This window comes from Pteropus alecto, unplaced genomic scaffold, assembly GCF_000325575.1.
Source record: "Pteropus alecto unplaced genomic scaffold, ASM32557v1 scaffold226, whole genome shotgun sequence".
NCBI lineage: Eukaryota > Metazoa > Chordata > Mammalia > Chiroptera > Pteropodidae > Pteropus > Pteropus alecto.
In genome coordinates, this window is record NW_006440132.1 from 4849965 (window position 1) to 4877635 (window position 27671).

At 41.0% G+C, this 27671-nt stretch overlaps 1 protein-coding gene across 1 annotated transcript in view; it reads right to left on the bottom strand.

Moving 5' to 3' along the window:
* The window catches only part of PAPPA (pappalysin 1), a 224207-nt gene that overhangs the window by 128824 nt on the left and 67712 nt on the right, over positions 1-27671 (bottom strand). Inside the window, exons 6-7 of the mRNA XM_006917094.3 lie at positions 26493-26614; positions 18543-19041 (exon numbers count right to left, since the gene is read on the bottom strand). Coding sequence (XP_006917156.1) covers positions 18543-19041; positions 26493-26614 — 621 coding nt within the window. The remainder of the gene's footprint in view (positions 1-18542; positions 19042-26492; positions 26615-27671) is intronic.

The following is a 27671-nucleotide window of genomic DNA, read 5'->3' on the forward strand; positions in this document are numbered from 1 at the left end:
GGAAAGTCTCACACTGTCACTAGAGCTCCTTCTCCTTCCGTGCCTCCCACATCCAGGCAGACCCTAAACCCTGTCAGTTCTTCCCACCCAAAAGCTTCCACATTGTTCCCTCTGCATCCCTGCTGCCTCCAGCATCTCAAACTTGATGGCTGAAGCAGTCTCTGTCTTGCCCACCTGCCTCTTGTATCTCTCTTTTCCAGTCCTGCTAACTCCATGAGGATACTGTTCGATATAAAGCCACTCTCAGGTTCAAAATCTTCTCACTTAATGAAGCGGTCAGCATGCTACCCAGCTGAAAAAACTTCCTACTTACTCTTTGTTTGTAACTAAAATTTTACCACTTCATTTGAAGCATGATTGTTTCACCACTTCTGATTTCCTTCATAAAATTCTGGATGCCATTTTAAATTAAAAAAGAAAAAACAACAAACCCAACTTCCATTAGTATTTAATCATCCATTCTTCAAACTACATCTCAGATTAATTTCATGTTTTTAGGTAATAAACTTAAGTTGCAGTGTTTAAATATGATGAGATCGTTTGGCTGTTTTTGAGGAGTCGTTTTGTGCATCCTTTGTATGACTTAAAAAATGTTTTTAACGTTTAGCTGTTATTCTTTCACAAATATCTCAAATGACATATCTGCCTTAGGTTTGCATTTCTGGCAAATTAGAAACAAAAATATTGGCATCCTTAACAGGTATGATTTTTCAGTATTCCTCCTCAAAAATGTCATATTAATGGTAATCTGTATCAAATTTGAAGTGTGATCTTATTGTAAAATTTAGTTACAGATTGTAAAGTACAGATTGTACACACACACACACACACACACACACACACACACACACACACACAAGGAGACTAAACACCCTATGACTTAGCTTTTGGCACAAATTACTATTTCTTAAGGTGCTGGTGTGTAGTTAACATGGTAGGTCAATTAAAACCCATCTGAAATCTGTAGGTATGTTGCTTCACTTCTTTGGCTCTGTTTTTCTACCTCTTAATAATATATGATCTTTGTCTCTAACCAATGTAAAGATAAAATGAGAAATATGAAAGTATAATAAAAGAAAAGTGGGAAAGAGAGCCTCATTGCACTATGGCCACGTCCCATTTTGTTTCTTACAGGACATCGTCTTTGAGCCTTGATTTTGCTCTACTGACCGCTTATTGTTTCCACATCACAGCATTCATTTGTCACACTACCTCTCCGAATAGTCTGTGACTGAACTGTATTCTTTGAAACTTTTCTTCTGAAATAAGAATAGCAATTGTCATTCCTATTTGTTGACCACTTATCATATGCCAGGCACCATGTCTAGAACTTTCTATGAATAATCTCATTTAATCAAAACAACAGTCCCTTAAAGAATTATCTCCCTTTTCAGATAAAGACACTAATACTTAGAGAAGTTAAGCTACTGCCCAGAGTCATGCTGCTTTTGTCATGGGACAGGAGGGATGTGTCCCATGTCTCAGGCTGGTCTGTCTAACTTCATCCCAAGACAGTGCTTTCTGGAGCTGGAAGCTGTCATTGAACTGGAACAATATAGCAGAACAGAAGTTGAGAGACCTAGTTTTGAACCAAGTATAGTCCACATTCTAAAGGCCAGTTAGAAAGTTCTAGAAATTAGGAGAAACACACATTCTCTTAAACATTACTACTCCCAGAAGCCATTTCCTGTCTCTAACTATTCATTTCTTTATCTATCTATAAAAATAGGAAACTGGGAAGAATGTGATGATCAGCTCTGCAATTCAGAGTTCTAATCTAGTGAGGAAAGTATTATTGTATCTTTCTGTTATGAAGTTTTCCACAGGCTAGGAGCTGCCTGAGCAGTTAAAATTCCACACAGAGAATGGGTATAGTTCAGGATCTACCACACAGGCTGTCCAAGCTGGAAGGCATGGTGCGGGGACCACCTAGGATGCCTCTGGCTCAGGAAGAGCCCAAATATTCCAGTTCTGCTTCGGGCTAAGAATCAGAGGGTAATGCCTGGGCACTTGGTAGACCTGTTTCTAGCCAAGAATGGGAAGAGAAGAAAGCAATCACCTTTGAACCATGAGAAGTTGTGCCAACGGACCTTATAGTACTATTACTGTTGTCTTAAGTAGAAAAAAAATATCAATGCTATAGAAAGGTATAGACAACACTATAACAAATGTCCTTAGACTTACTACCCAACTGTGTCAAATTATAACATTTTGCTGTATTTTCTTCATCTTTTGCTTTTGATGTAGAAGAAATTAAATATACTGTTTTGTATATTTGTTTTCAACCTACCTGAGTGCCCTTCCTGCATCCTATTTCCCTCTTTTCCATGTATTTATACTTTCTGTGTATATGCCTTGCTTTGCATATTTTAAACTTCATAGATTTCCCTCTTTTCCATGTATTTATACTTATAATGACAAATATAAGATTAACACACCTATGAAGTTTAAAATATGCAAAGCAAGGCATATACTTTCAAAGCATATACCTTGCTTTGCATATTTTAAACTTCATAGGTGTGTTAATCTTATATTTGTCATTATGTATCTGGCTTTTAAATTTTTTTTTGCCCAGTATTGTTTTTGAGATCACACATATTGATACAGGTAGACCTACCTCATTATTTTCACAGGCATAAGTATTTTACTTTACAAATATACACACTTTATTTGACCATTCGTTTCTTGATAGACACTCAGGTTGTTTCTATTAATATTACTATCATTACTACTTAATCCTTTTTGGTTGTTTTCCAATAATGATACTTTAAACATTTATGTTCATGTTCCTTCACACATGAGCAAGAATTTTCTGAAGGAAATACATCTAAAGTGGTATCGCTAGGTTGAAGGTAATTGCATCAAGTTTATTATACGTTGCCAAATTATTCTCCAAAATGATTGTACTAATTAACATGACTACCAACAGACTTCCCATTGCTCTAGGTCTTTGCCAGCAATGATTCTGCCAAACATTTAATTTTTTGCCAATCTGATTAGTATTAAATGATATCTAAATATTGTTTATTTTGCATTTTTCTGATTATTAACAAGACTGGATATCATTTCATGTGTTTGTTGACCACATAGGTTTCTAGCTATGTTCACTGTTCATCACTTGTACCTGTTTTAAATTGGGTTCTTTTTCTTTATTGATATGTAAGTGTATTCACATACACTAGATACTAGTCCTTTATAATTACAGGTACTGCAAAATGCCATTGCCAATTCTGTGACTCTTATTTTTTTTTATTCCATTTATCCTGCTTTGTTGAACAGAATTTTTAATCATTTCCTTCATGATTTGTGCTTTTCATGCCTTACTGAATACATAATTCTTTACTTCAAGGTCATAAAATAGTTTCTTTTATTTCTTTTGACGAGTTTTAAGGATTTTATTTTCACATGTATGGCTTCAATCATCTATACTGTAGTTTTTAAAATGATACATGGTTTTCTTCTTCAAAATTCCTCTCTACTCTTCCACGTGAATTTTAAGTTTTATTTTTAAAAATTTCTGTTGGCATTCTGATTCATTGAGTTTATAGATATATTTAAGGAGAAAAGATGTTTTTGTAATATTGCATCTTCCCATTTATACACACAGTTTATCTTTTTATTTATGTAGGTTATCCTTTATGGTTTCAGTGAAGTTTTAAAGCTTTCTTCATAAAAACTGTGATGATTTTTTAAATTAGATATGTATTCTTAATTCTAAGTATCTTAGAGATGTCAGTGCTATTATAAATGGTAGCTTAAAACTATCTATCTATCTATCTATCATCTATCTATTTATCTAATTTGCACACATACACATTCATACATGGATGTCTGTATTTGTATAGTCATATTTGGGGCTGATAAAAATAATTGAGTTTTATAAATTGATATTCTATTTAGAAATACTCACAGACTATTTTATTAGTTATAATAATTTGTTGATTCTTACTAATTTTTCAATGTAGTCTCTTACAGATGAAGATAATGATAGTTTGCTTCCTTTCAGTTCTCAGAATTTTTATGTATACTTTTTGTCTAGCTGTGCTAGGTGAGATCAATGGTGTTAGTGGGCATTCTTGGTTTAAACCTGAAAACAGAAGGAATATTTCTTATATATTACCATTAAGCATAATGCCCACTATATTTCAGTAGATGTCCTTTATTAAATGTTTCTTTCTATTCTTGGCTTACCTCTTTTTTTTTAATCATGAAGGGATCTGATTTTATCAAGAGTTTTAAAATTCTGCATCTAGTAAGACAATCTTGTTTTTATAAAAATCTGTTAATATTACTTCATTTTTAGAGTTATTCCAGCTAGTTAGCTTTATGTTAGCTAATTATATTAATAGCTTTGACTATTTCTTCAAATGCTGGATAAATATATTTGTATCATTTAATTTGTTTATCCATTCATTCATCCAAATAGCATTCATCAAGTCAACCCAGCTTCTCTTAGGTTTCAGGGATTCAAAGATCAAGAAAATATGGTCTTGCCTTTTGGATACTCATAGGCTTATAGGGAGAGAAAAAAAAACCACATTAAATTAATGGCTTTAGCATAGCCTAGAAAGTATAGGGGGCTGTGGGAGCATAAAGAGCAATATGTGACCTAGGCTGAGCTGGAGAGAGTCTGAGAAATGGCTTGACTAGAGAAAGGTAAGGAGAAGATAGATCAGGAGAAGCAGGAGAGAACTGGCTTCCTAGGCAAAGGACATAATCATATTTGTTTTGTGGAAGACAATTTTGGTAGCGATATAGATAATTGGTTTTGGGGAAAGGTGGAAGGGGAGACCAAATATTCCCTGAGTGATGGAAGATGCAGGAATAAATTGAGTACCTACCAAGGTTGGGAGCTAGGCTAGAGGTCTTCATATTCTATTTTGTGTAAAGAGAAATAAAACAACAAAATATCCTTCCTCACTGAGTGACTCTGGAACTATGTCATCTTCTCAAATAATTTATTTCTTAACATTCATACATTAAGGTTACACTCAGTTTTTTCTACATGTGATAACAATATACTCAATTCCATTTTCATCTGTGTATCACCCTGAATTCTTAAGAGAACACTTTGCTTTTGTTTAAGGCTGAGAGGTATTTTGGTCTTACTTTTTATTGCGGGTTGGGGTGGCTGTCAACAGATTCCGGATAGGGAGCATCATATGCCCTTGGAAGGGATATCTGAAAGGCAGTCTGACATCACTATGGATGTCATCTAGATCACATGTCAGGAAAAATAGTTGTGGTTCTTCCATTAACTTTGGTTGTGATTTTAGATGAATCAGTTCTCCTCTCTGAAACTCAATTTTCTTGGGCCATCAAATGTGTGTGTGTGTGTGTGTGTGTGTGTGTGTGTGAAGAATAAGATAATATGGTCTCATTTTCCTTGTGTAAGTCAAATAAAAAGCACATATGGATTTGCTAGGAGTCATCCCAAAGATGAAGATACCATCATTGGTCTCAAACAGTTCAAAGGGCAAAAGGGAGGATAAGTCAAGTACAGTGTGCTCGTAATACAAGGTAGAATCTAAAAAGTACCAAGAGAGAGGACTAAAAAGTGGTTGGAAGGATGAGAAAGGCTCAGGGAGACTTCTGACATCTTGACTAGGTTGAGTCCCTCTATAGGTATCTTTGACACCCCGTAATTTATTATAAAACTTAGCACACTTCATTGCAATCAGATGTCGAATGCCTGGTTTTCCCTGATGTATGTTAAGTGCTTCAAGGATAGAGAACATGTAAGCCTTTCATTGCTATAACTCTGTGCCTACCACAGTGCCTAGCTTGGAATAGGTTTCCAACAATATCTGCTGAATGCATTAAGTTTGAGACAGCACACATGGGAAAATGTCAAAAGATAAATGGTAAGTATGGTGTTCTGAGCGATAGGAATAGCACAAAATAGGACACAGTTAAACCTTTTTAGATAAAGAACGTTCATTTAGACCAAACTTCAGGGTAAACTACAGGAAGTGCTAAAGTTTTACTAGAATGGTCAATTTAGAGTGTACAGTAGATGGTGGATGCTGGCACTGAGTGACAGAGAACCACTGTTATAAAATCAAGGGACGATGACTTCCTAAGCATCCTCCGCTCCTCCAGCTGTAGAAGTCAGAATTAGATGTGCTAACAGCAGTCAAGATACTGAACCAGCATCCACATCCTTAGACAGCTCGAGCTCCCTCCACTCCCATTTATCCCTCCTTCCAGGCCCCAGCACTCAGTAGACTGCAGTGCTTTTCACTCCACGTGCCCTTTAATTAAAGCAAAGCTGCGATGCTGAGATCCAGTTGCCAAGAAAGAATCTTTGTTTGGAAGAATGGACTTTTTTTTTTTTTTGCAATATCCATTGGCTTATCCTTCCCCTGAGAGCTCCAACCCATTGTCTGGATTCAGCGAAGGAAGAATGAGATGACAGGGGTCTGAGAATCCACGGGATATTCGGATCCCTCCCAACGGGACTAGAGTCTGCCCCTCTCACACAGGTAACGCGAAATTCATCTTTTTTTTTTTTTTTTCATTCTGACAATGCTGCCCTCACTCTGCATAAGGCTCAGAAAGGAGCAAATGTATATATGCAGCTAATTAATTCCAGGAGCCTTTGATAGAATTGTCCAAAGATATGCCCTGGTACCAATTTAAAGCACAGTAGCAAATTTAATAAAACTAACAGTTTGCAGCCAAGGCCTTTGTTATTTTGTTTTAATCATCTTTTACCACCAATTGAAATGATTTTCTACTTTCTTGGTGCAATGAAATGAAAATACAGGAGAAAGAATGGAAGGACAATGTGGAAATGAGAAAAGACCTGGAGCTTCAAATCCTGGGATAAGGTAACGGCAATCCTGAGGTTTAACTGGTTGTTTGAATCAGGCGGAGATTAGAAGGGAAGACATTTACCAGTGTGGGGGAAACGCCACACCTGGAGAGCATTAAAGAAAGGCAAGCGGAAAAGATCTACAAGGGACTCTTGTTTTTCCTGAATGCAACCAAAGGCGATGTGTGACAGCTTCCCCAAACACCCCTGCTGGTGATGGACAGGTCTCTTGATTACAGAGCAGGGGCTTGTGACAAGCTGACCGGTCGCCAAGGCCTCTGGGAGCCCAAACACCAGATACAGTTGGAGGTAAACAAGGCATGCAGCATAGTGTGAAAATCGAGGCCAAGCGGGGCCAGAAAGTCGAGCGGAGGGGCCCAGTGACAGCTGGTGATTGAGCGGCACTAACTGAACACAGTTGTTAAGACCAGGGGCCAGTGGGGAAAGCAATCTCCTTTCTCCTCCCTGTGGCCTCTCTGGGTGGCCAGCAATTTTATTACTGGCAGAGGGCGAGCCCAACAGCATTTTCGAATTTGGCACCACATCTAAAACCATTCGGGGGCTGGGCTTCTCTTTCTTCTCTCCCCCCACCATGAATGCTTTGGTTTCGGTGAAAGCCGGCGTGCAGTTAGCAAACTCCATTTCCCCTCAAATTTTGAAACCCATGTGCACTTGGGGAAAATGTAATCCTTATGTTTCTGATTCATTTACACTTAACTCATCAAAACGCTATTTTGTAAGAGCTATTTGATGTCTGCGAAGTCTTCTGAGCTCTTTTGTAAGCCTCGCTTCTTAGAAGCAGGAAGTCACGTTTCTGACGAGAGGGAGAACTTGAACCTAAAAGGTTGAGTTTGTTTTGAAATGAGGGCTCTTGGAGGGTCACGTGGATCCTGAGCTTGGCCAAATGTGTTCTCTCATTTCCTATACCAGCCCCCCTCACCAGCACCAGCTGCCATGACGTTACTGCTGTCAGCTCTCTATGATTTCACTCTGAGCATCCAACAGAGACTTCTCCGTGATCAGAGAGAGCCCAACTCAAATCTGAGTCCCAAGGTCTGACCAAACTCCAGCACTCCATGATGTGGAAGAAGGAGCACCTGGATTGGGAATCAGGTACCACAGGTTCAATTCCTTGTTCTGCCATCAAAGGGCTGTGTGCCTCTGAGAAAGTGACTTCCCCTCTCTGGACTCGATTATCTCATTTGTAAAGTTATCAGTGCTCCAATGCTCCTTCCAGGTCTGAGAGATTTTCAGCCTAATTCCTAGACAGTAGGAAGTTTGAGCATCTCAGAATTTTCTTCAAAATTCTGGAGACTGAATTTGCGTACAAGGAGCTTAGCTCAAGAAGGAAACACAAAAATGTGAACACAGAGCTGAATGACTTCAGATATCACTTACCCCGAGTTTCTCATTGTGGGTTGGATACCAAAGCCCAGAGAAGGAGAATAAATTGCCCCAAATCACACATAAAACTAATGGCAAAGTCTGGCTTTCCTAATATTTTTGACTAACATCTTTGCATGGAAGTTTCCAAACTTTTTGGTTCATAGGACATTGATGCTGGGGCAAAAAAACTGTCCTACTCTGACAAGGATGAGAAAGCTGGCCTCGGAATGGAAAGCAGGGACTGGCATTTCTGAGTGAGGCACAGTGAGGTGGCGTCTGGCTTGTATTAAAGCCCATGAGTGAATGATTAATCCTGGGTGGAAAACAAAGCCCACACCTTGTAATGTTATAGGTATTAGTGCTACGGAAGATTAACCCCACGATCCCCTCGGGGGACCTTTTCAGAACATTGGACTACACTGAGAATCAGTGGATGATGAAAACAGGTGGTCTCACAGGTCCTGTCCACCCACCCCCAATACACACACATACTCATACACATACTCATCCACGCACGTGCACATGCTCATGCTCATGCTCAAGCTTACCTCGATTGTTCTGTAGCTCTACACAGGGAAGACATGGGGTTCAAAGTGAACCTGTGTGCCCACAGCTGGCTCATAGGCTGGTGATGGAAAGGGACTCAAACTCATCCTCCTCCTTGCATTCCAACCCAAACATGCCTCTACCTCCACATCCTGTTTCAGTGAGGCCAGCAGCACAGGCATCTTCCATGATCCACTCACCTGCCTCCTCCCTCTAATCAGGCATCAAGTACTTCCATCGTATTAATTAGTATTGCTCAGCCGCATCCAGTTTTCTCTATTCCCATCATGACTAGCAGTGCCACTATCTCTTCAGTTTTGGCAACACTGTCTTACTTCCCTTACCATTTATGATCTGTGCCTCCATCCCTAGGTCCACCCAGGTAGCCACACATAGACAAAGAGCTGTCTTAAAATGAAATTTAATCTGGATCATCTCTTACTAAAGACACTCGGTGGCTCCCCATCGCCCTTGGGCTGAAGTTCAGACCTTTTAGCATGGCACTCTGGAACCATCAATACTGGCCTCCTCTCAAACTACCTGGTCTCTTTGCTCAAACTCTCTTTCTCAGATTTTACCCCTCAGCCACCAGTAGCAAGGAGTCTCTCCTCCTTTCCCTGGCTAAATCCCCTGGCCTTAGCTTAAATGCCACCTTTTTCACAGGTTTTCATTGACCCTTTAAGATGAATGAGGAGCTACTAGCCCATGTGCTTCTCTTATTATTACAATTTTCTCACTGTTTTGTTACTGTTTGTTCATTTGGCCACTTCCCATATTAATCAGACAAAGCTCCAAAAGGGCTGTGGCTTCCTTACTGCCTAGCACAGGGCCTGTTACAGAGACAGTACTACACAAATGCGTCTCGAATAAATGGAAGTCTGACTTACATCACCTGGTCTAATCCCTTCACTTTCCGGATAAGGAAACTGAGGCCCCAAGAGGAGAAAGGACCATGCCACAAGATTCTCTTTGGTCCATTTGATTATCTGGTAACTAATCTACCTCAGAAGTTAAAAGAAAGACCTCCAATATACCAGATATCATCTGTTTTATCACAGATTTCTGACTACTTATCGACCTGCCACAGGGTTGGTTCATCCATTCATTAGTGCATGCATGCATGCATTTATTAACTTTCTTTTACTGACCATCTACTTGATGTCTGGCCTTGCCTGAGAAGCTGAGAATAATGTGGCAAACACTACCTAACCGCTAGTACCTCACTGTCAAGTCAAAATGCCACTTAACAGGAAAAACACACCAATATATGCTGAAACTATCACAAAGGGAGAGCTTGTAAACCCTATGAGAGAGAAAGTACATCAGGGAGGAGCTCTGAGTGTCCAAGTGTGCCTGGAAGTTTTTCTTTAGAAATGGCCAGTCTCCGAGCTCATGGTACAGATTTATTGCCAAATGCAACATGTAACCTGCTTCCTCCACCCTTACAGAATTAGACACAGTCAGTGGTCTGAACAGAATGTCAGCACTGGGAATGTCCTTCAGAGTCATCTGACTATGCTTTCATGTCGTAGAAGAAGGACGTCAGTCCACAGATGGGGAGTCACAGACCAAGGACATAGCAAAATTTCAGGTCAGTACTGTAATCTAGGTCTCCTGATCCAGGGCCAACATTTTGGTGGGTTTCCTCATTTTTTTCTTTAGCTCAGCTGCATAGATTAAAATGCAATTTATCTTTTCTTTTTTTTAATCCAACACTGAACCCCAGCAACTCCAGTTTGTGTTTAGCGGGAAACAGTTTCATGTGTGTGTCTGTGCGTGTCCATTTGTTTGCCTTTCACACATACTCTCTGTCCTCGCCCTGGCTGAGAACAAGCCTAATGAAAACCAAACAAGAGAATCATGAACATTTAAATCTTCATAGTTCCCCTGACTGCATCATGTTCTTGCAAGTCCATTATCTCATTAGTTTTTCAGGACACCCCTTGTGAAACTGCACAGACAGGAGTCATCACCTGCTTTTTCCAGGGGGAGCAACTGAATCTCAGACCATTGAAGAGACCTGGTCAAGGTCACACAGCAAGGCAGTCATGTGCTGGCCTGGGGATCAGACGTTCTGATTCTGAATTTGGCATCTCTAAGGCAAAAGTCTGAGGTTCTTGTTTTAACAGACATGTCGTAAACCCACTAAGACCTGTCCTAAAGATTCTCACCATGTCCAAGCACAGACTGGATGAATTTCGTCCATTCCTCTTGCCAGTGCCCACTGTGAGACAGATTCCACCATTCTTCTCACATCTGTAATTACTCTGACGGCTATTCATTTCTTTCTCTTTCCTACTCATTTATTTGTTTTCTTAAAAATCAGGAATTAAAGCTGCACAACCAAGTCCAGTCCATCCTACTACTCTCAGGGTGAACAACAAAGAAACAGAAGTAGGTGACATCAGGACACAGGTACAACCTGATTTCACTAACTCATTGTTTTCCAAAGGATCTCTTGATCCATCCCACCCTCTAAGCAAATTTAAATTAAAATCTATTCTTCCATTTCAGGAAATAACATTTCCCTCATTCCAAATTCTCAAACCAGAAATGAGAATCACTGGACAGCTCCTTCTTAAAACCCTTGCATCACATCGCCAAGTCCTGTTGATTCTACCTTTGAAACATACTTCCAGTTCATCCACCTCTCTATGCAAATAATCACAATCTCAGTTTGGACTTTAGCAATAACTCCTATTTGAACTTTTTCACTCTTCATCAATCCTTTCTTTACAGAGTCCCCAGAGCAATTTTATAAAATCTCAAATTTAATTGGTTTAGTCCTCTATTTCCCAATGAATAAATCCAAACTCTATAATGTGGGCCACAACCCCTTTATAATCTGGCCCCTGCTTAGCTCTCCAGTTCTGCCTTCTATGTATTTCTCCTTCACTTAAGGGGAAAATTATATTCTTTATAACCTTTTGTAATAATAATCTTTAGTTTGCAATTATATTTTTATTTGGGCTATTATTTAGTTCAGCCCTCCTATCCAATTATAAAATTCAGAATTATGGTGCTAGCATTGAGACTGGCATGCCGTTGGGACTGTTATTGAATGAATGAAAGAATCAGTGAAAGAAGGACAGGAAGGAAGGAAGGAAGGAAAGAAAGAAAGAAAAAGAAAGAAAGAAAAAAAAGGAAAGAAAGAATTTGTCAACGAAGCCTTGGGTCCTTCATTTCACTTCTGTGGGCCTCATTTAACATCTGCAGAAGAGACACTGTAATGGCCTGCTTGCTTTAAAGTTCAGTAGTGTGTCAGACTGATAACATAGAAATTTTTAAGATAAGTGAATTCAGTGGTGTTAGCATCAATCAAGGGCCCTTCACACTTTCAAAATCATGAAGATACTCAGAGACAGTCAGCACTTCTATGGCTGCTGCTGCTGACTCTGGAGATCTGTTGATTTTGCTAAACCTTTTGTTTACTCTAATGTTCTCAGAACTCGTATTTCATTCTGAGAGATACTTGGCCTAAGACTGATGAGAGGAGTTATAGGTGGATGATGCTCAGCTTCCAGAAATAGAGTAAGATTGTGCTGATTATGTACCCTGCTAACCTGGGCTAGGAACAGAGGTATTTGCTCTGGGCTTGGAGAAACAGCTCTCACTCCTGATGCTGTTCTTCTGTCCTGAGGAGCAGAACATCAGAACACAGGCCAGACCGTGTCTGGTAGGTGTGGGATAAGACTCTGTTGAGGAGGTCTAGAGTGGAGGACGCATGTCAGCAACAGGTTCCTGGAAACCACACTGGTCTGACAATGTCCACACTTCAAGACTTTTCCTCCTAATCTACATTTATTCAAAAAACAAATGAAAACTCTGCGCTTTTCTTTTGTGTGTGTTTATTCTATTACTTTTTGGAAACAAGAAAAGCTAGTTTTGACAGCTATTTTCTCTATCCATCAAGATGTCGCCTCATCCTTTGCCTGTTATCATAGCAATGATTATGCTCTAAGGTTTGTTAGACACACCCTTTGGGGTCAGGCAAGGAGATGTAAAACTTGACTCCAGCATCTATTAACTGAGGGACCTTCAATGAATGCGACCTATCTGAGTCTCAGCTTCTCCACCTAAAAATAAGGCATACTGATACCTATGCCTCACAGGTAGGTTTACATGAAGTATAAGATGCATCTATGAAGTATTCACTACATGATAGTTATTATTACTAGCAATGTTAGTACTACTAGTAGTGCACGCTACTAGCATATGTGAGGGCGGTTAACACAATGACTACATTTAGTCTCCACTGAGAACAGAAATCAGGTTCGTTTTTGTTACCCATTTTGTCTTCAGAATGTGGCATGTTTCTCAGCACAGAGAGCATATTAAGTTAACATTTGATAAATATATCAATGCATACATGATTACTCAGAGTATCATAAATAACAGCACCCTCTGGACTACCTACTTCACCCTAGATTCTAATAACATTGATGGATATGAAAGAAGGCAAACAATATCCCAATTTAACAAATGGCCAAGGTGAGGTGTAAAGAAATTAACAACCAGACAAAACTTAAAGATATTAATAGCAAGTCACAGAAAAAAAATGTAAATAGCCAGTAGTATTTGAAAGATGCTTAGTCGAGATGTTCAATCACAAGAACATCAATGAGAAGTCATGTTTTACTCATCCAATGGCCAAAGACAAAGCACTTTCATTTTGTCAAGCAGTAGTGATGACATGGAACAGCAGGTCCTGCTACACACTGTTGTTGTGATGTGAGCGAGTTCACTCTCTCTGAATGCCACAGGTCGTATCCATTAAAATGAAAATGACTCAAGTTTTATAACCCAACAGTTCCATTTCTCAGCATCAACCTGGAAAAATGCTCACATATGCCCACAGGAGGTTTATATAAGAGTGCTCACTGCTGCATTTGTTTATAATAGAAGAATGTGTGAAATAATCTATTTGGCCAGCTTTAGGGGTATGGCTATTCCTACTATGGAATACTAAACAGCAGTTAAAAAGAATGAAGTAGATTTAAGGACCAAAGTGCATCAATAGCTCAGATTACTACATTTCCCACCTCAAATCTCTACATTAGTTTTACAATTGAACATGCACTTCTGCTGTGAAGTATCATATGTTGGTTCATTCACTCATTGATTCATTCACTAATTCATTCATTTATCAATGTTTGCTGAGCATCTACTTGGTTTCGATCATCTGTATTGGCAAATCTCTCTAATGCTCAACTCTTTCATCTTTCAGGTCTCAGCTCAGACATCTCTTCCAAGAAATCTTCTTTAACCACTTCAAGCTGAGTTAGAACCCTTCCTATGTTTTCCCACAATCCCTTGCACTGCTCGTACCATAGCACTTTTCACCTGATTCCTTACCCGTTTCCCCTTTTAGACTGTGTGCTCATGAGGCCAGGGATAAAGACTCTATTCCCCATTCCATGGTAACTGATACCCAGTAAATATTTGCTGAATGAACTGACGATAAATGGATGGGCAGATGAATAGATACATAATGACAGTGAGCTGTTATTCACTGATTTGCCTTATACCTCATTTACTCTAAGCCAGAAAAAAAGGCTTAGTTCTGTCAACTCTTTACTTCTTAGAGAAATTTGAATATTCCATGCAGACCCAAGCAGCATGGTGCCCAGTGCAGAAGAGTCAAGTTGACAGTTAAGTTGAGAAACAGAAGCTTCCCTGTTCTATTCCCTAGTTAGACCCATAAAGGACTGGTTAGGTAATGTGTGTTGCTGGTCTCCAATACTGGGTCATAGGAACTGACTGGGAGCCAGAGGTCTGTGAGTTGTAAGCCTGTCTTCTACTTGCTGTATCTTGAACTTTAGCCAGCATGGATGCATGTCTAAGCTCTAAAATTCTGCCTTTGCATTATTACAGCAGGGAGTATTGTGGTATTGTGGTCAAGAAGGTAGGATTTGGAATTAGACCTGGATTTTAGACCTGGCTCTGCCATTACCAGCTGTAGGAGGTTGGATGAGTAAATTTTCTGAGCCACAGCTTTTCTCTGAGCTTCATCTGCCTCATAGATATTTGTAAGGTATTTAAAGCAGAGTGAGTATTCACAGTAAATGGTTATTATTGTTATTATTATTATCATCATGATTATTGTCCACACACTACACAGTTCACTAGGGCATCCAATACCACGCTGGGTATTGATTGTTGTAGACAATCTCTGCTGAGTTCCTTTTACTACAAAAAAGTGAATGAGTCACCTGTCACCTAAGAACAATGTCTATCCACATAGAATTGCTTAATGGGTTTTCCCTTCATTTTCCAGATAGGAAAATTGAAGTCTAAATAAGAGATGCAATGTGTTTTAATGTCACATGGTGATTTAGCAGCAGAGTCCGTGTGGGTCCCCTTTTCCTCTGCTTATGTTAGCTCCCATTCAATGAAAGGGTTTTCACTTTAGGGAGACATTCCACATTTCTTCCTTGTCCTGGCAAAAAGTAATCAGTCTACTGGAATTGTCCATTGGGTAAGCACAGAAGCGTCTCCCTTCATCAATGTCATACCTTGGGAAACTATCTCCAGTATAGATAACAGAAAGAATAAATATTTTTGCTGAGAGGAAAAAAATGAAGACAAAGGTCAAAGGAGATCATGTAATGGGTTGAGTTGGGGAGGGGAAAAAAGCATTTTTTTCCTCTCTCCTCTTTTTCTCCAAAACAGTCTTTATATAGAACTTGTATAAGAGCCAATTTATTTGATATGGAAAAAATGTGAAAGCAGCAAAATACACATACACACACACACAGAGGTATTTGTGTTGGAGCTCAGAACTTGAATTACTAAGAGATAAAGGAGCTGAAATGGCAGGTCGACTTGGAATGATCTTTTACTTTGTTCAGAGTCTCAGAGAACATTCAAGTCAGGAAGCCCAGCCCAGCCCAAGTCTCCGATGAATTACTTGGGACTTAGGAAAGACAAAGAGGACGGCCAGTGAATGCCTCAGTTTAGCCCTCATGCTTGTCACATAGTAAGGACTAAAGAAATATTTGTTGAGCGGAACGAAAGAACAAATGGTACACAAGAGCATGGACCTGTGGTGGTTTTGGAAGCCAACTGGCACAGGACTAGGGATTTTAACTAAGGAGTTAAGGTCTTCAGCACTAAAGTGTGAGTGTCTACAGGGAAGGGACTGGGTCTGAGTCATCCCTCTAATCTCTACCTCCCAGTACAGACTCTGGCACACAGAATGTTCTCAAGGCATATTTATAAACTGAATGAGTGGCTGTATGAGTGAAAGAGACCCTGCAGATTCCTGGGCCCTAGAGATCATCTAGAGAACTGGCTATTTAACTTTAACCAGCATCAGAGTCATCTGGAAGGGCCCTGTCCTCAGAGTTTCTGATTCAGTTGTCTGAGCTGGGGCCTGAGGACCTGGCCTTTCCACGTACTCGGCTGACGTTAATGCTGCTGGTCAGGAGCCACGCTCTGAGAGCCTGGTTTAGTGCAATAGTCCTTGAATTTGGCTGCACTTTATCAATACCTGGTGAGATTTTAAAAGTCTGATGGTCAGGACTTATCCTTAACAATTACATCAACACCTGAGAAGGGAAGGGCTGAGAAGGTACGCAAGTGAGATGCAGGCAATTTACAAATGTCCTGTTTTCATGTTGTGCAATTAGAGTTTGAGAACTACTAGTCCAGCACAACCTCCCCCTTGCAGAGGAGGTTTCTAAAGACCAGACAGGTAAGTGACTCGCCTCAGATCACAGTGCAAGTTAATGACTTAACTGAAAATAGAATTCAGGTACTTTGACTTCTTCAGTTCAATTTCCACCATTCCACACTTATCAACCCATGTCAGCTCTAACAGGCTCATAACTTGAGGCAAAAAATGAAGGCTGTGTTTAAGCGGAGGTTTTAAGACCTCTATTATTTATTATCACCATTGTTTTATAAAGAAATTTTAAGTGGATGCATATTTATAGAACTTTACTTCTCTAGACAAGTTAGGAGATGGAAGAGACAGGGTTATGGAGTATTTTCAAGGCAGGACGATTCTTTAAATTTTAAGTACATTTTCAAACACAAACCAAGTGCTCCCTCTGAGTTCTTAAACAGATGTTCTTCATCTTCGAGTCAATGAATGGGCAAGGGTTTGCTTGTGATGTGCACATTAATTGCTGGCATGTAAAAGGAAGTGCCGGTAAAGTGTTTGAAAGTGGTTCTGTCTCTTAAAAAGATTAAAAGTTTCCTCCAGAACTTGGTTTCTATTAATGATTGGCTTAGTAAATATTTTCAAGTAGACAGAGCAGAGATTGTGTCTTATATCATTTTAGAATCAAAGAAAGAGCCACAAAAGGCCCGTAGAAACCACTGACTTTAATATTGTCATCACGCAGAAGAGGAAATTGAGGCTCAAAGAGACTGACTAATTTATCTAACATTAGTAAGTGGACTGGCTGGAACTAGACACAAGGCGTCTGACTCCTGAACTATTGTTCTTTCCAATACTCAGAGTATTCTCTACCAAAGTTCATTATACATAGTAATGTTCAACAAATGTTTGATGATTGACTTCACAGATTCTTGGTAGCTAAATTAGGTGGCTAAGGCTCCCTCATTTGTTAGGTTAAAGCAGAATTTGGAATCACATTTTTAACTGAACACTGGTTAAGTGCACTGGCTTAAGAGTCAAGATGGAATCCCAATACTGATCTCCCTACTTCCTATGTGATCTTGGACACATGACTTCACATCTTTAAGCTGCAGTTTTCTTTTTAAAACAAGGATAATAGGGCTGTGGATGTAGAGAAGATGAAATGAGTAAAAGATGCAAAGACTTTTAGCCCATCATCTAGCAACTAGGAAAAACACTAATGATGTCATTAGAATGTGGCTTCTCTCATAACAGCGGTCCTCAACCTTTTGGGGGACCAAAGGGATCGGTGCTCCTATGAGAATCTAATGCCTGATGATCTGAGGTGGAGCTGAGGTGGCGATGCTAGCACTGGGGAGCAGCTGTAAATACAGATGAAGCTTTGCTTGTTCACCTACTGCTCATCTCCTGCTGTGTGGCCCATTTCCTAACAGGCCATGGACCAGTACTGGTTTGTAGCCTGAGGACTGGGGACCCCAGTCATACAACCTAAATCCTGAGGCTGTTTGAGGAGGGGTAATAGAGAGGTGGCTTGAGAAATAAATATTAAGGACAAACACTATGTCATATTTAAAAGCAATGAGTATCCAAAAGAATCATGGAGGTCTAGAGCTCCAAGGACCCACAAAGATCCAATGGGTTTGAACATGTGTTCCACTTTAGAAAAGAAAACAAAATGAGGACTGTGACTGGTGATATTCACCTTCTAGCAAATTCTCATGCAAATATCCAGGAACATGGCCAACTCCCAGCCAATCTGCTATGATTTCACCTTCTTTTTATCCACTGAAAAAGCAATCTGAATGAATGAATCTTCTTCAATTTAATATAAAAAGAAATCATTAGCAAACTTCACCTCTTCTATTTTCATTAGTAATAAATGACTTCCTCATTGCTAATCTCATCCAACTATTGGGAAAACTAAGTTTCATAAAAATTGGGACACTTAGAGTCATACATTAGAGATGTCACCAGAATCTAAGCCTCCTGGTTCCTTGTCCATTGCTCTTCTCACAAAATCAACTCTGCCTTGTTAAGACAATGCTATACCCAAAGCCAAGCTATAACGCCCTAGGAGTGGCTGGCTGTGATGAACCTTCCTCCAGCCCAGGTCTCTCTGATTCTCTTTTTATCCCTCCATAGCCGACCTACTTGGTCCTCTCTCTGTCCAGAAAGTGCACTTACATGTCTGTGAATCTTCTATTGAGATGTAGGATGGAAGCCACATCCACCGGGAGAGGAGGGTCCCGGACCACCTTGTACTGTAGGGGCTTACACTCTAGGCAGAGCGGGCTGTCTGCGACGGAGGTCAACATGGCGGCATCAATCTCCAGGTGCTCATCCAATGTGTAGATCTGAATGCCATACACCTCCTCGCCCACATTCCAGAGTTTGATTGTCAGTGGGATATCACAGAAGACATTCTGAGGGCCCAGAGAAATGTTCTTCCCGCTGACAGTCAACAATTTGATGTCATTGACAGCCCCGCTAGAGTCCCAGTCAGTGGAGACAAAGGTCACCCAGATCGTCAGAGATTCAGGGACCAAAGGGTAGCGGAATTCCAGTTCAAGGTAGCAGCCTTGTGGCTCAGGGCAGGCTGGAGGGACTGTGTGTGGGTTGACAGCTGAATTTGGGCTCCACGTGCGGACACTGGACTTACAGGGCTGTTCAACATCTGGATGACCTATGGAAAAGAGATGAGGATATGAGTTCTTGAAACACCTAGTCTGGTCCTCAGAGTTTCCTGCAGACCTTAGAAGAGGTTTTCCTTACCGGAACTCAGAAAGAGGAGAAAAAGAAAGGGAAAACTCTCAGTGTTTCGGTGAATCTGCGGTATGCACAGTACCCGGCTCATCCCCACCACTGTAACACAGATCTTGAATGAATTGCCAGACATTGGGTCAAAACTATATTCAAGTTAGTGTCTTACTGTTGAGTTAATGCCCAGACTTTCTTTCCTCATCTTCCACTTGTAGGCTTTGTAACTAGGATGTAAAGAAGAAAGGGCCTCATATTTGTCAAACACTGACTGTATCCCATAAACTTGTTTAACTCTTGCAAGAACTCATTTCAGAAGTGAAGAAATGTTGAGTGAAATGACCAAAGTCCTACATCTTTAAGTGCAAAGGTCACCATTAGACCCCAGTTTTGTTTCTTCCAGAAGTTCGTACTCTTTGTTTTCACTACTGGATGCCACTAAAATAAACTAGAATTCCTGTGGTATTGCCTTTGCTGCAGCCTGCTTAGAATGACGGAAGGGCCAGAAACCTTCAATAAAGAGGTGGTGAGCAAGGATAGCATCTGCCTCTTGGACTGAGGATTCTGGGAGGAAACTGTCTAGAGCAATGAACGACAGAGCTGGAAGGCAGCCCTGGACCCATCTTATCTCTCCTCCTCCCTTTCTCTACATGAGGTCATTCCATACCATTGAGCTTCTTCATGCTCTATCCAGTCTGACTCAGGAAGGGGAAAAGGAAGGAGGGATTCTTCTGCTTTTTCCTCAAGGAGACAATGCCTCATCTCCACTGATCTCAGACTTCAGCGAATTCTGAATTTTTCTCTACTGAGATCATTAGTCCTAGACCCTCAGAGAGCTCTCCTTTGCACTGCTGAGAATAGTAATCAGCACTCATTGTAGTGATTGGTTCTATTTTGTTTAAAGGAGTCTAGCAAGATATAGAGATCTGGAGAGGGTAGGATGGAGGGTCTCAAGTCATCCTATTTGACATATATATTTTTTTTCCTTTAGCATCAGTGGTTGGTGGAGGGTGAGGATGCTTGACATTTCAAAAGCAAAGGGGAAAATCAATCTTTGAAAAGGCTTTGTGGTGCTGTTATAGCATAACAGGAATCGCCTTTCCACAATATAAAAGCTAGAAAGTCATTTTGGGTGGAAAAGCTATTCCAGTGAAGGCAGTTCATGCCTCCAATCTCCTTGTCTCTGCCCAGTCAAGGAAGAAGAGAGAAAATACCAAGTGGAGATGGAGAGAAGGTAAAAAGAAGAAAGAGGGGACAAAGAAAATTCACAAAGATCTCTTTAGATGTAACGCATCAGAACAAGGAGAGATGGACATAACTATGAGATTCCCTCCACTTACAGGAAATGCTAGCTAGAAGCAATCCGTAATTTAAGTCAAAGGCACAAATAAGACTCCCCATTCAGGCTGAAGCCTTTCTTGCCATCTACTCTCATGCTACTGAGTTCCTGATTCTCTTGACTTTGTGGGTTGTTGGCACACATATATCACTTATTCATTTAAGCTTTTTTGAGCACAGCATTTTAATATACACAAAGTACATTCCATACAGCCGTTAATTAATTCATCTGATTGTCACCCAAATCCTGCAAGATCTTTATCATTTTTGTCTCTATTCTATAGCTCTGATCCACACAATGCCATATAGCTTTGCTTAATACAGTGGCTGGTCCAATGACAGTGAACATAGTGGATGCTCAGTAAATTTGTGTTAAAAGAAGAATCTTCTATCTTGTTAACATAAAGTTAAACAAGAATTTAAGGCTCCATGGGAGATCGGAGCCTATTGAGTTATGGTGAGTGCCAGGCAAATATTCTATCCCTTCCATGGGCTTTCTCCTGGAACTGGCAAGGTATAGAGCAATCTTTCTCCCTTCCTTGGAGAAAATGACGGTCAGTGGTGGAAAGCCACAGGAGAGCAAAGATGACAAATCTGTTTGGCTCCTGCTTTCTCTCTGGTTTCTTGTTAATTGACAGAGGGACCAAATGCTTTCCAAAGGACAGGAAGGTGAGTCTGGTCATTATGCTTAAGTAAATAAACAGAAAAAGAAATCTTAGCAAGGTTTATGCTTGTCTAGTTATCAGAGACAAACTTTTAGGTGTAAAGAAGAGCCTCAAGGGTCACCGATCCAACCCATCACTAAAGCAGCAGTCTCTTTAATGGTACCAGTAACACCAGGCTTCATGAATGGACCATCCTCTATGTGCTAGGCTCCGCGCCAAGCATATCACAGGCCTCAGGTCTTTTCATCCTGGCAATAAGTTTATAATGCAGGTGTTAGGAAACTCATTTTAAAGAAGAGGACAGTGAGACTCAGACGATTCAGTAACTCCCCGATAGGGAGCAGAATATTGCGTGATACTGCTGGTCTAAGCAGCAGGCCGAGCTGTGGAGCCATGAAAGTTGGACAAAAACATCAGCTGTACAGCTTCTTGTCATGTCACCCACTATAATGTTACCTCACAGGGTTGCTGTGAAACTCAAATGGGATAAAATACTTAATAGATGCTCACATATATCTTAGCTCTGTTCTGCAAAGAAGGAATTAACAAGGAAAAACCTGGGAAGAGGAGGCATTCCAAACGAAAACAACAGTTGACAGAGAACATGAGTTAATATGACCATGGTTTTGAAAGCAATGTGAGAGCAGCGCGTGATAAAGCTGGCAAACTAAGTAGAACCGCCACTGAGCAGGGGCTTGCATGTCACTTTAAGGGACCTGAACTTTATATTGAGACAGATGGGGAGCTGTTGAAGGATTTTCATCAAACAAGTGAAAGTTGTCTTTTAGAAAAAAAAAAAACAAACAACCATTGTTTAAGAGACACAGATACTATCCATCTATCCATCCATCCATTCAAGGAGTAATTATTGAGTGACTCTCTTGTATCCAGGGTGGGACTAGTCACTGAGAAAACAGGTTTCTAAATACATGATCTGTGTCCTCGTGGAACTTCTAGTCTAATGAAAGCAGTTTAGGAGGCTGCTGTACTAATGCATGACTGTGGCTGGGAGAAAGGGAACATCGCAGGAGATGAGAAAAAAAAATCAGAGTCCCGAAGGAGAAAAGTGGACACAGCTGGGAAATGAATTGAATGTGTGGTTGTGAGGCAGGGAGAAAGGCTGAGAAAAGAAAAGAGAGGAATGAAACAGTAAGGGAGGGAGGGAGGGAGAAAAGTGCAGAGGTACTGTTACTTCATTATTAATAGGTATTTACATATATATGATGACTAAATAAAAAGTTCCATGTTTATATAAGCTGTCCACTAGCAATGAGGCCATATATGTGTGTAAAATATATTTATATATACTTATGTTGATTTAAATTTACATTTATGAAGATCTATACAGACATCTATTATATATCTATGTATATATATATACACTGCAGCTGTTGACACAAAAATAGTCATAAAAACTTGGTGCCAAGTTTTTTCCAGATGAATACTTCAGCACACCTGAAATACTCTAGGCATTAAAAGGGGGAAAAGACTCACAAATTAAAAAAAGTAATAATGGAAACAGTGCCATGTGTTAATCTCATGAAAAATCCAACACTTATCATGTATTATATACTTACATAAGTGATCTTAATTGGGATTTGAGTCATTCAGAGCTGGCTATCTAATTACTGGGCTACAAATGTAGCATGGTATTGAATACCTCAGGAAAAAAATATCTATGAAATATGGTTTTTGCTAAAAAGGTAGGAAACAGAGTTTCTTTTGATTACAACTACTTTCTGCAGACAAAGGCAAGACTTTCTGTGACTATTTACCTGAAGCTCATGGAATAGAGTTAATAAAACACAATGAATGTTCAATAAATATATTAAATGAAGAATCTTCTATTTTTTAATATGGAGATAATAAAGAAGTTATGACTCCTTGGAATATTAGAGCTGGAAAGGACATTCATTCTGTGGATAAGATGCTATCTTCAGAGAAGCTAAGTGATTCATTCAAGGGCATAGAGTGTACTGATGGCCAGAACCAAAATCTAGTCCTCTTCACCGCCACCCCCCTCAACATGCTCTCTCCCCAACCCCAAAGATACGTCTGGCATCGCTCATGGATTTGGGAGTTTTATGTTAGTTTGGGAAGTCTAAAATCTTAAACACACAAAGATAAATAGGATGAAAATGAGTTGAGAAATAAATTACAGTTTGGCTCATGGAAAAGTTTATTTCTTCAAGGATATTAAAAAGGGTCCGAGCCAAACGGATCACAGAGACTGTAATAGGATGCTCTAAAAAAAGAACAGTGTCTTTTCCTGGCCTTCATGTACTAAATTGACATATCCTGAAGGAAAACCCGGGGCTGCTGGGGTCCCTCGGAGGCCTGAATCGGCGGAGGGAACCAGGGGCTCAGCACTTCTAGATGAACTTGTCTCTGCATATCATGCCTTATGAGAGTCAGGGACAAACCAGGAACAGACTTAACCAATTGACAGTGGAGTTGGATGGAGATGTGAGGAGATGTCTGGAAATTATTTCATTCACACGAATGGGAGAAAAAAAAAAAAAAAGATGACTTGAGCCAGAGAAGTCTCAGGAGAGAGTCTTGCTGATTCTGCCTCCCAAATATCTCTCAGTGTCATTGATGTCTCTCCATTCTCACTGCCACCGGCCTCATCCAGGCCACCACCACACCGCTCCTGGAATGCTGCAATAGGCATGTAGCTGTTCCCTTTCCTTCCTCCCTCTCTTCTCCACAAAGTAACCCAAGCAATCTTTACAACGTGTACATCTCACCATATCCCAGACCCTTGCCAAGGCACATGACGTGTCCTCGCCGCCCTCAGCATGAACCCAAACCATTCCTTGTCCGGCCGTTATATATCTCACCCAGTCCAGCCTCTCCCCACTCCATGCCTTGCTCTTTACACTCCAAGTCCACTGAAGCTCTTCCAGCATTCATGAATAGCTTTTGTTTATGTGGGTTATGTCTATTAGTAGTTACCATATCGTAAATTAAAACCGAGAAACGTCAAAACACGAGAACACAGAAGGATGTGTTCTATATGCTACCAGAGTAATAATAACATCACATTCCATGTAACTACTGGAAAGTCCTACTGCTCTCAGGAGGGAGTTAGAATGAAAAGGGTAAACGATGTCATGGTATTATTATGAAAATAATTTTAGATTTTGAGGGTACCCGAAAATGTCTCAAGGAACCTCATAAGCCTCCAAGATCACACTGGGAAAAACCACTGATCTACGCATTCCAAATGTCTTTCACATTCTCAAATGCACCTTACTGGCTGACGTGGTGATATTCCCCCAGGAAGCCTGCGTCTCCAGTTCTGGGTGAAGCCTCTTTCCTCCTGGTCCCCCAGTGCTCAGTACTTCTATTAGCACGGGCCTCAACACACCGGATGGTGATGGCCCATTTACTTCTCTGACTCCCCTGTTACGGTCAGCTCGGCCTTGCCCACGGCCCGACACAGTGCCCGTGCAAAGTTCCTATGGCGGCCATAGATGAGACTGGTTCACACTCTGCAGGCACACAAAGTCTTGTCCGGTAAGAGACGCACGCTTGCTTTTCTGAGAACCCAACATGGGTTAGGTTTGGGTGGGAAAGTCACGACTGCAGATCTGAGGAAGAACTTTCCAACAAATGGAGCTAGAAAAGGAAGGCCACGGAAGTACATGAGCTGGTATCGGGGGAGCCTCCGTGAGGGCGGGCACCAGGGGGATCCCTGCGCTGGGTGGGAACTGGGGCCGAATGACCCCAGGCACCCTTTCCAAGTCTGACTTCCTGTGATTCTGTGAGGCTGAACTGAGGGTTTCTCCCAGACTTCTCTCTTGCTTTGCATTCCAGATGGGCTTGTTTAGAGTTCCCGAGATTGACTCTCATTTTTATTTTAAGCTACTTTAGAAGATAAAGTATAGTGTTGTCATTTTTCTCCTTCACTTTCCTCTCTGATCTCTCTGCTTTGCTTTATTCTATCTTGGCCTTTTTCTTTTCAATCTTCTAAAAATATAGAGGAAAACGGAGGAGTTCTCACTGAACCTCAATGAGGAATCGGATTCTGCTCCCTCTGATGGACTGGTGACCCCACCCAAGGACGGTTGGCCTGAACTGACCTGCATAGGAGCAAGAGGGACATAGCTGGGGGTGGGTGTGTGGGGGGAGATGTCCTAAGTGTAAGTCTATGAGGGTAAGGGAGGGCAAGACAGAAGACTGAGAAGAAAATACAGGGTCTCTCTCTCTCTCTGCCAGCCTGCCTTCAGGGCTGAGCCTTAAAGCAAGAGACATTGCAGAAGGAAATTGAAAAGGCATTAATTAGCCCGCGAGATTCTCAAAGTTCCGAGCAGCCTTGCTTCAGGGACACAGTGCAACAAAACACTGGGAAAAAGGCACTCTCTTCATTTCTATAGAAAACCAAGCGGATCTGGCAGTGATTGGTGCTGTGAGGGAGCACAGAGCTCGCCAGCCCCTGGGAGGCCCAGGAGGCCCCCTCCAGGGCCCGGAAGGGTCCGGTCATGGGCAGAAAACACACCAGCGGTGACCATGCGCTGCTTACCTCAAAGGTCTGCCTTCAGTGGATCCCCAAAAGAAGGGCACATGGCAGAAACTGAGAGGAAAAGTTATGACACGTGTGAGAATGCCTGGGTATTCCCAGAATAACTGAAGGAGAATCAAAGACTTCTGAGGTCTTGAAGCCCCAAATATGTATATTGATACCAGTGTGATCTTGTTTGTACCTACAGCTGTCAGGATCTGGAGGTATATATAAACACACACACACACACACACACACACACCCCATATATTTATCAGGTGTGTGCCCTTGGGCACTTATTTAATACCTCAATGTCTTTGTTTCCTTATATGTAAAGTGAGATGGCATACCTAGGACAGTGCAGATGTTCAAAAAAGACATGTGCTGAATGAATACATGATGTTGGCCTTGAGGTTGGGCAAATAGTACAAAGCTCCAATTATAAGATGAGTAAGTTCTGAGGTTCTAATATGCAGCATGGTGACTAGACTTAACAATCCTGCATCCTTGCTAAGAGTAGCTGCTAAATGCTCTCACCCGCCCCCCGCCCCAAGTGGTAATTACGTGAGGAGATGGCTGTGTTAACTAACCTTATTGTGGTACTTACTTTGTAACATATACGTGTATCAAATCATCATGTTGTATACCTTAAATTTATACAATGTTATATTTCAATAATAGCTCAATAAAGCTGAGGAAAACAGGACAAAAATTTAAAAATTTAAAACATGCTGGCCTTGTAGGGCGATCTTGAGATCAAATGAGATGGTATGTGGAAAAGACTACTGAAATCATAAAACTCCCGATGCATTAAAAGAGTTGTTCTTTGCACATCTAACATGAAAATGAGCTTCCAGGCTGGCTTACCTTCTGCTTCACGGGGACTCCAGTGTCCTGATGGGCCACAGGGCATCGGGGAGGAGGCGTTGAAGGCGTATTGCACCAGGAATCTCCCTTCCAGGCAAAGGTCACATGCTGATCCCAATTCTCTAGGAGGCCAAGGAAAGAAGAGAAATGCACCGACTTAGGAACAGTTGAATGAGCCTCTGACTCAGCTAAGCCAAAAGCAACAGGGCAGAGAACACACCTGTTGTATGATATTGCCTTTCCTCCCTATCCATGCCAAAGCTTCCAGAATATGACCGTAACAGAAATCTCTCTCCATTGCCCAGCGAGGACCTTGTTTGGGTCTAAGTGGCTTCTGTTCTGATGGGGGATACACTCCTTTAACTTCAAGCAACACAGAATCAACAGGCCAAAGTCTCACTTACTACTGGCAAAATCTTAATTTCATCAACCATTCGAAGCTCCACTGAGAATTTTATCTGTGGTTGTGAGAAAATCTTTTGCCCCATTTGACCTCGAATTCTATTCTTTAGTATTTATCAGGTAGCTCCCAAGTGCCAGGCACCATCCTGTGTTCCTAGGTATTAAACAGGAAGAAGGCACGGTTTCTTTCCTTCATCTGGAAATGAGTGGGCTGAACTAGATGATGCCTAAAGAACCTTCCAGCCCTGACAGTCTGAGAATAAATGGGTCACTCCTTGATTTAACAGCCAAACCAGTTTCCTTACCATGCCATCTAATTCCTTTTAGCGGCTTTCCAAGGGCCGGGCCAATCCCTCAAAGGGACCAGCCCCAGAAGTGGAATATCACGGTGGCTTCCCCACCATCTGGTGTCTTTTGTATTCAGATTCCACCTCCCTTTAGCCAGAAAAGACTCTGGGATTCTACTTGTTCTCGATACTTAGCATACGTTTAGGAGGCAGTTACCAGGACAAAAGGGGGATGAACTCTCTCCTTACTAGTATGGACCTCAAACTCTGCAAATCTTACTGACCTCTGCAGAGGAACTGGAAAGAGGAGAAAGATGTCAAGAAATGTGCCAGCCCATACCAATGATCCTGCCAATACATCTTTCATTACTCCTAGAAGAAGCTCCATCCTATGGCTACCTGCAAGGACATCATGGAGGAGCCCTATCATAAGCCTTAAGGCTTTCCCTTCAGAGGGAAGCTTTACAGCCCCTGAGCTCACGTGGTAAGG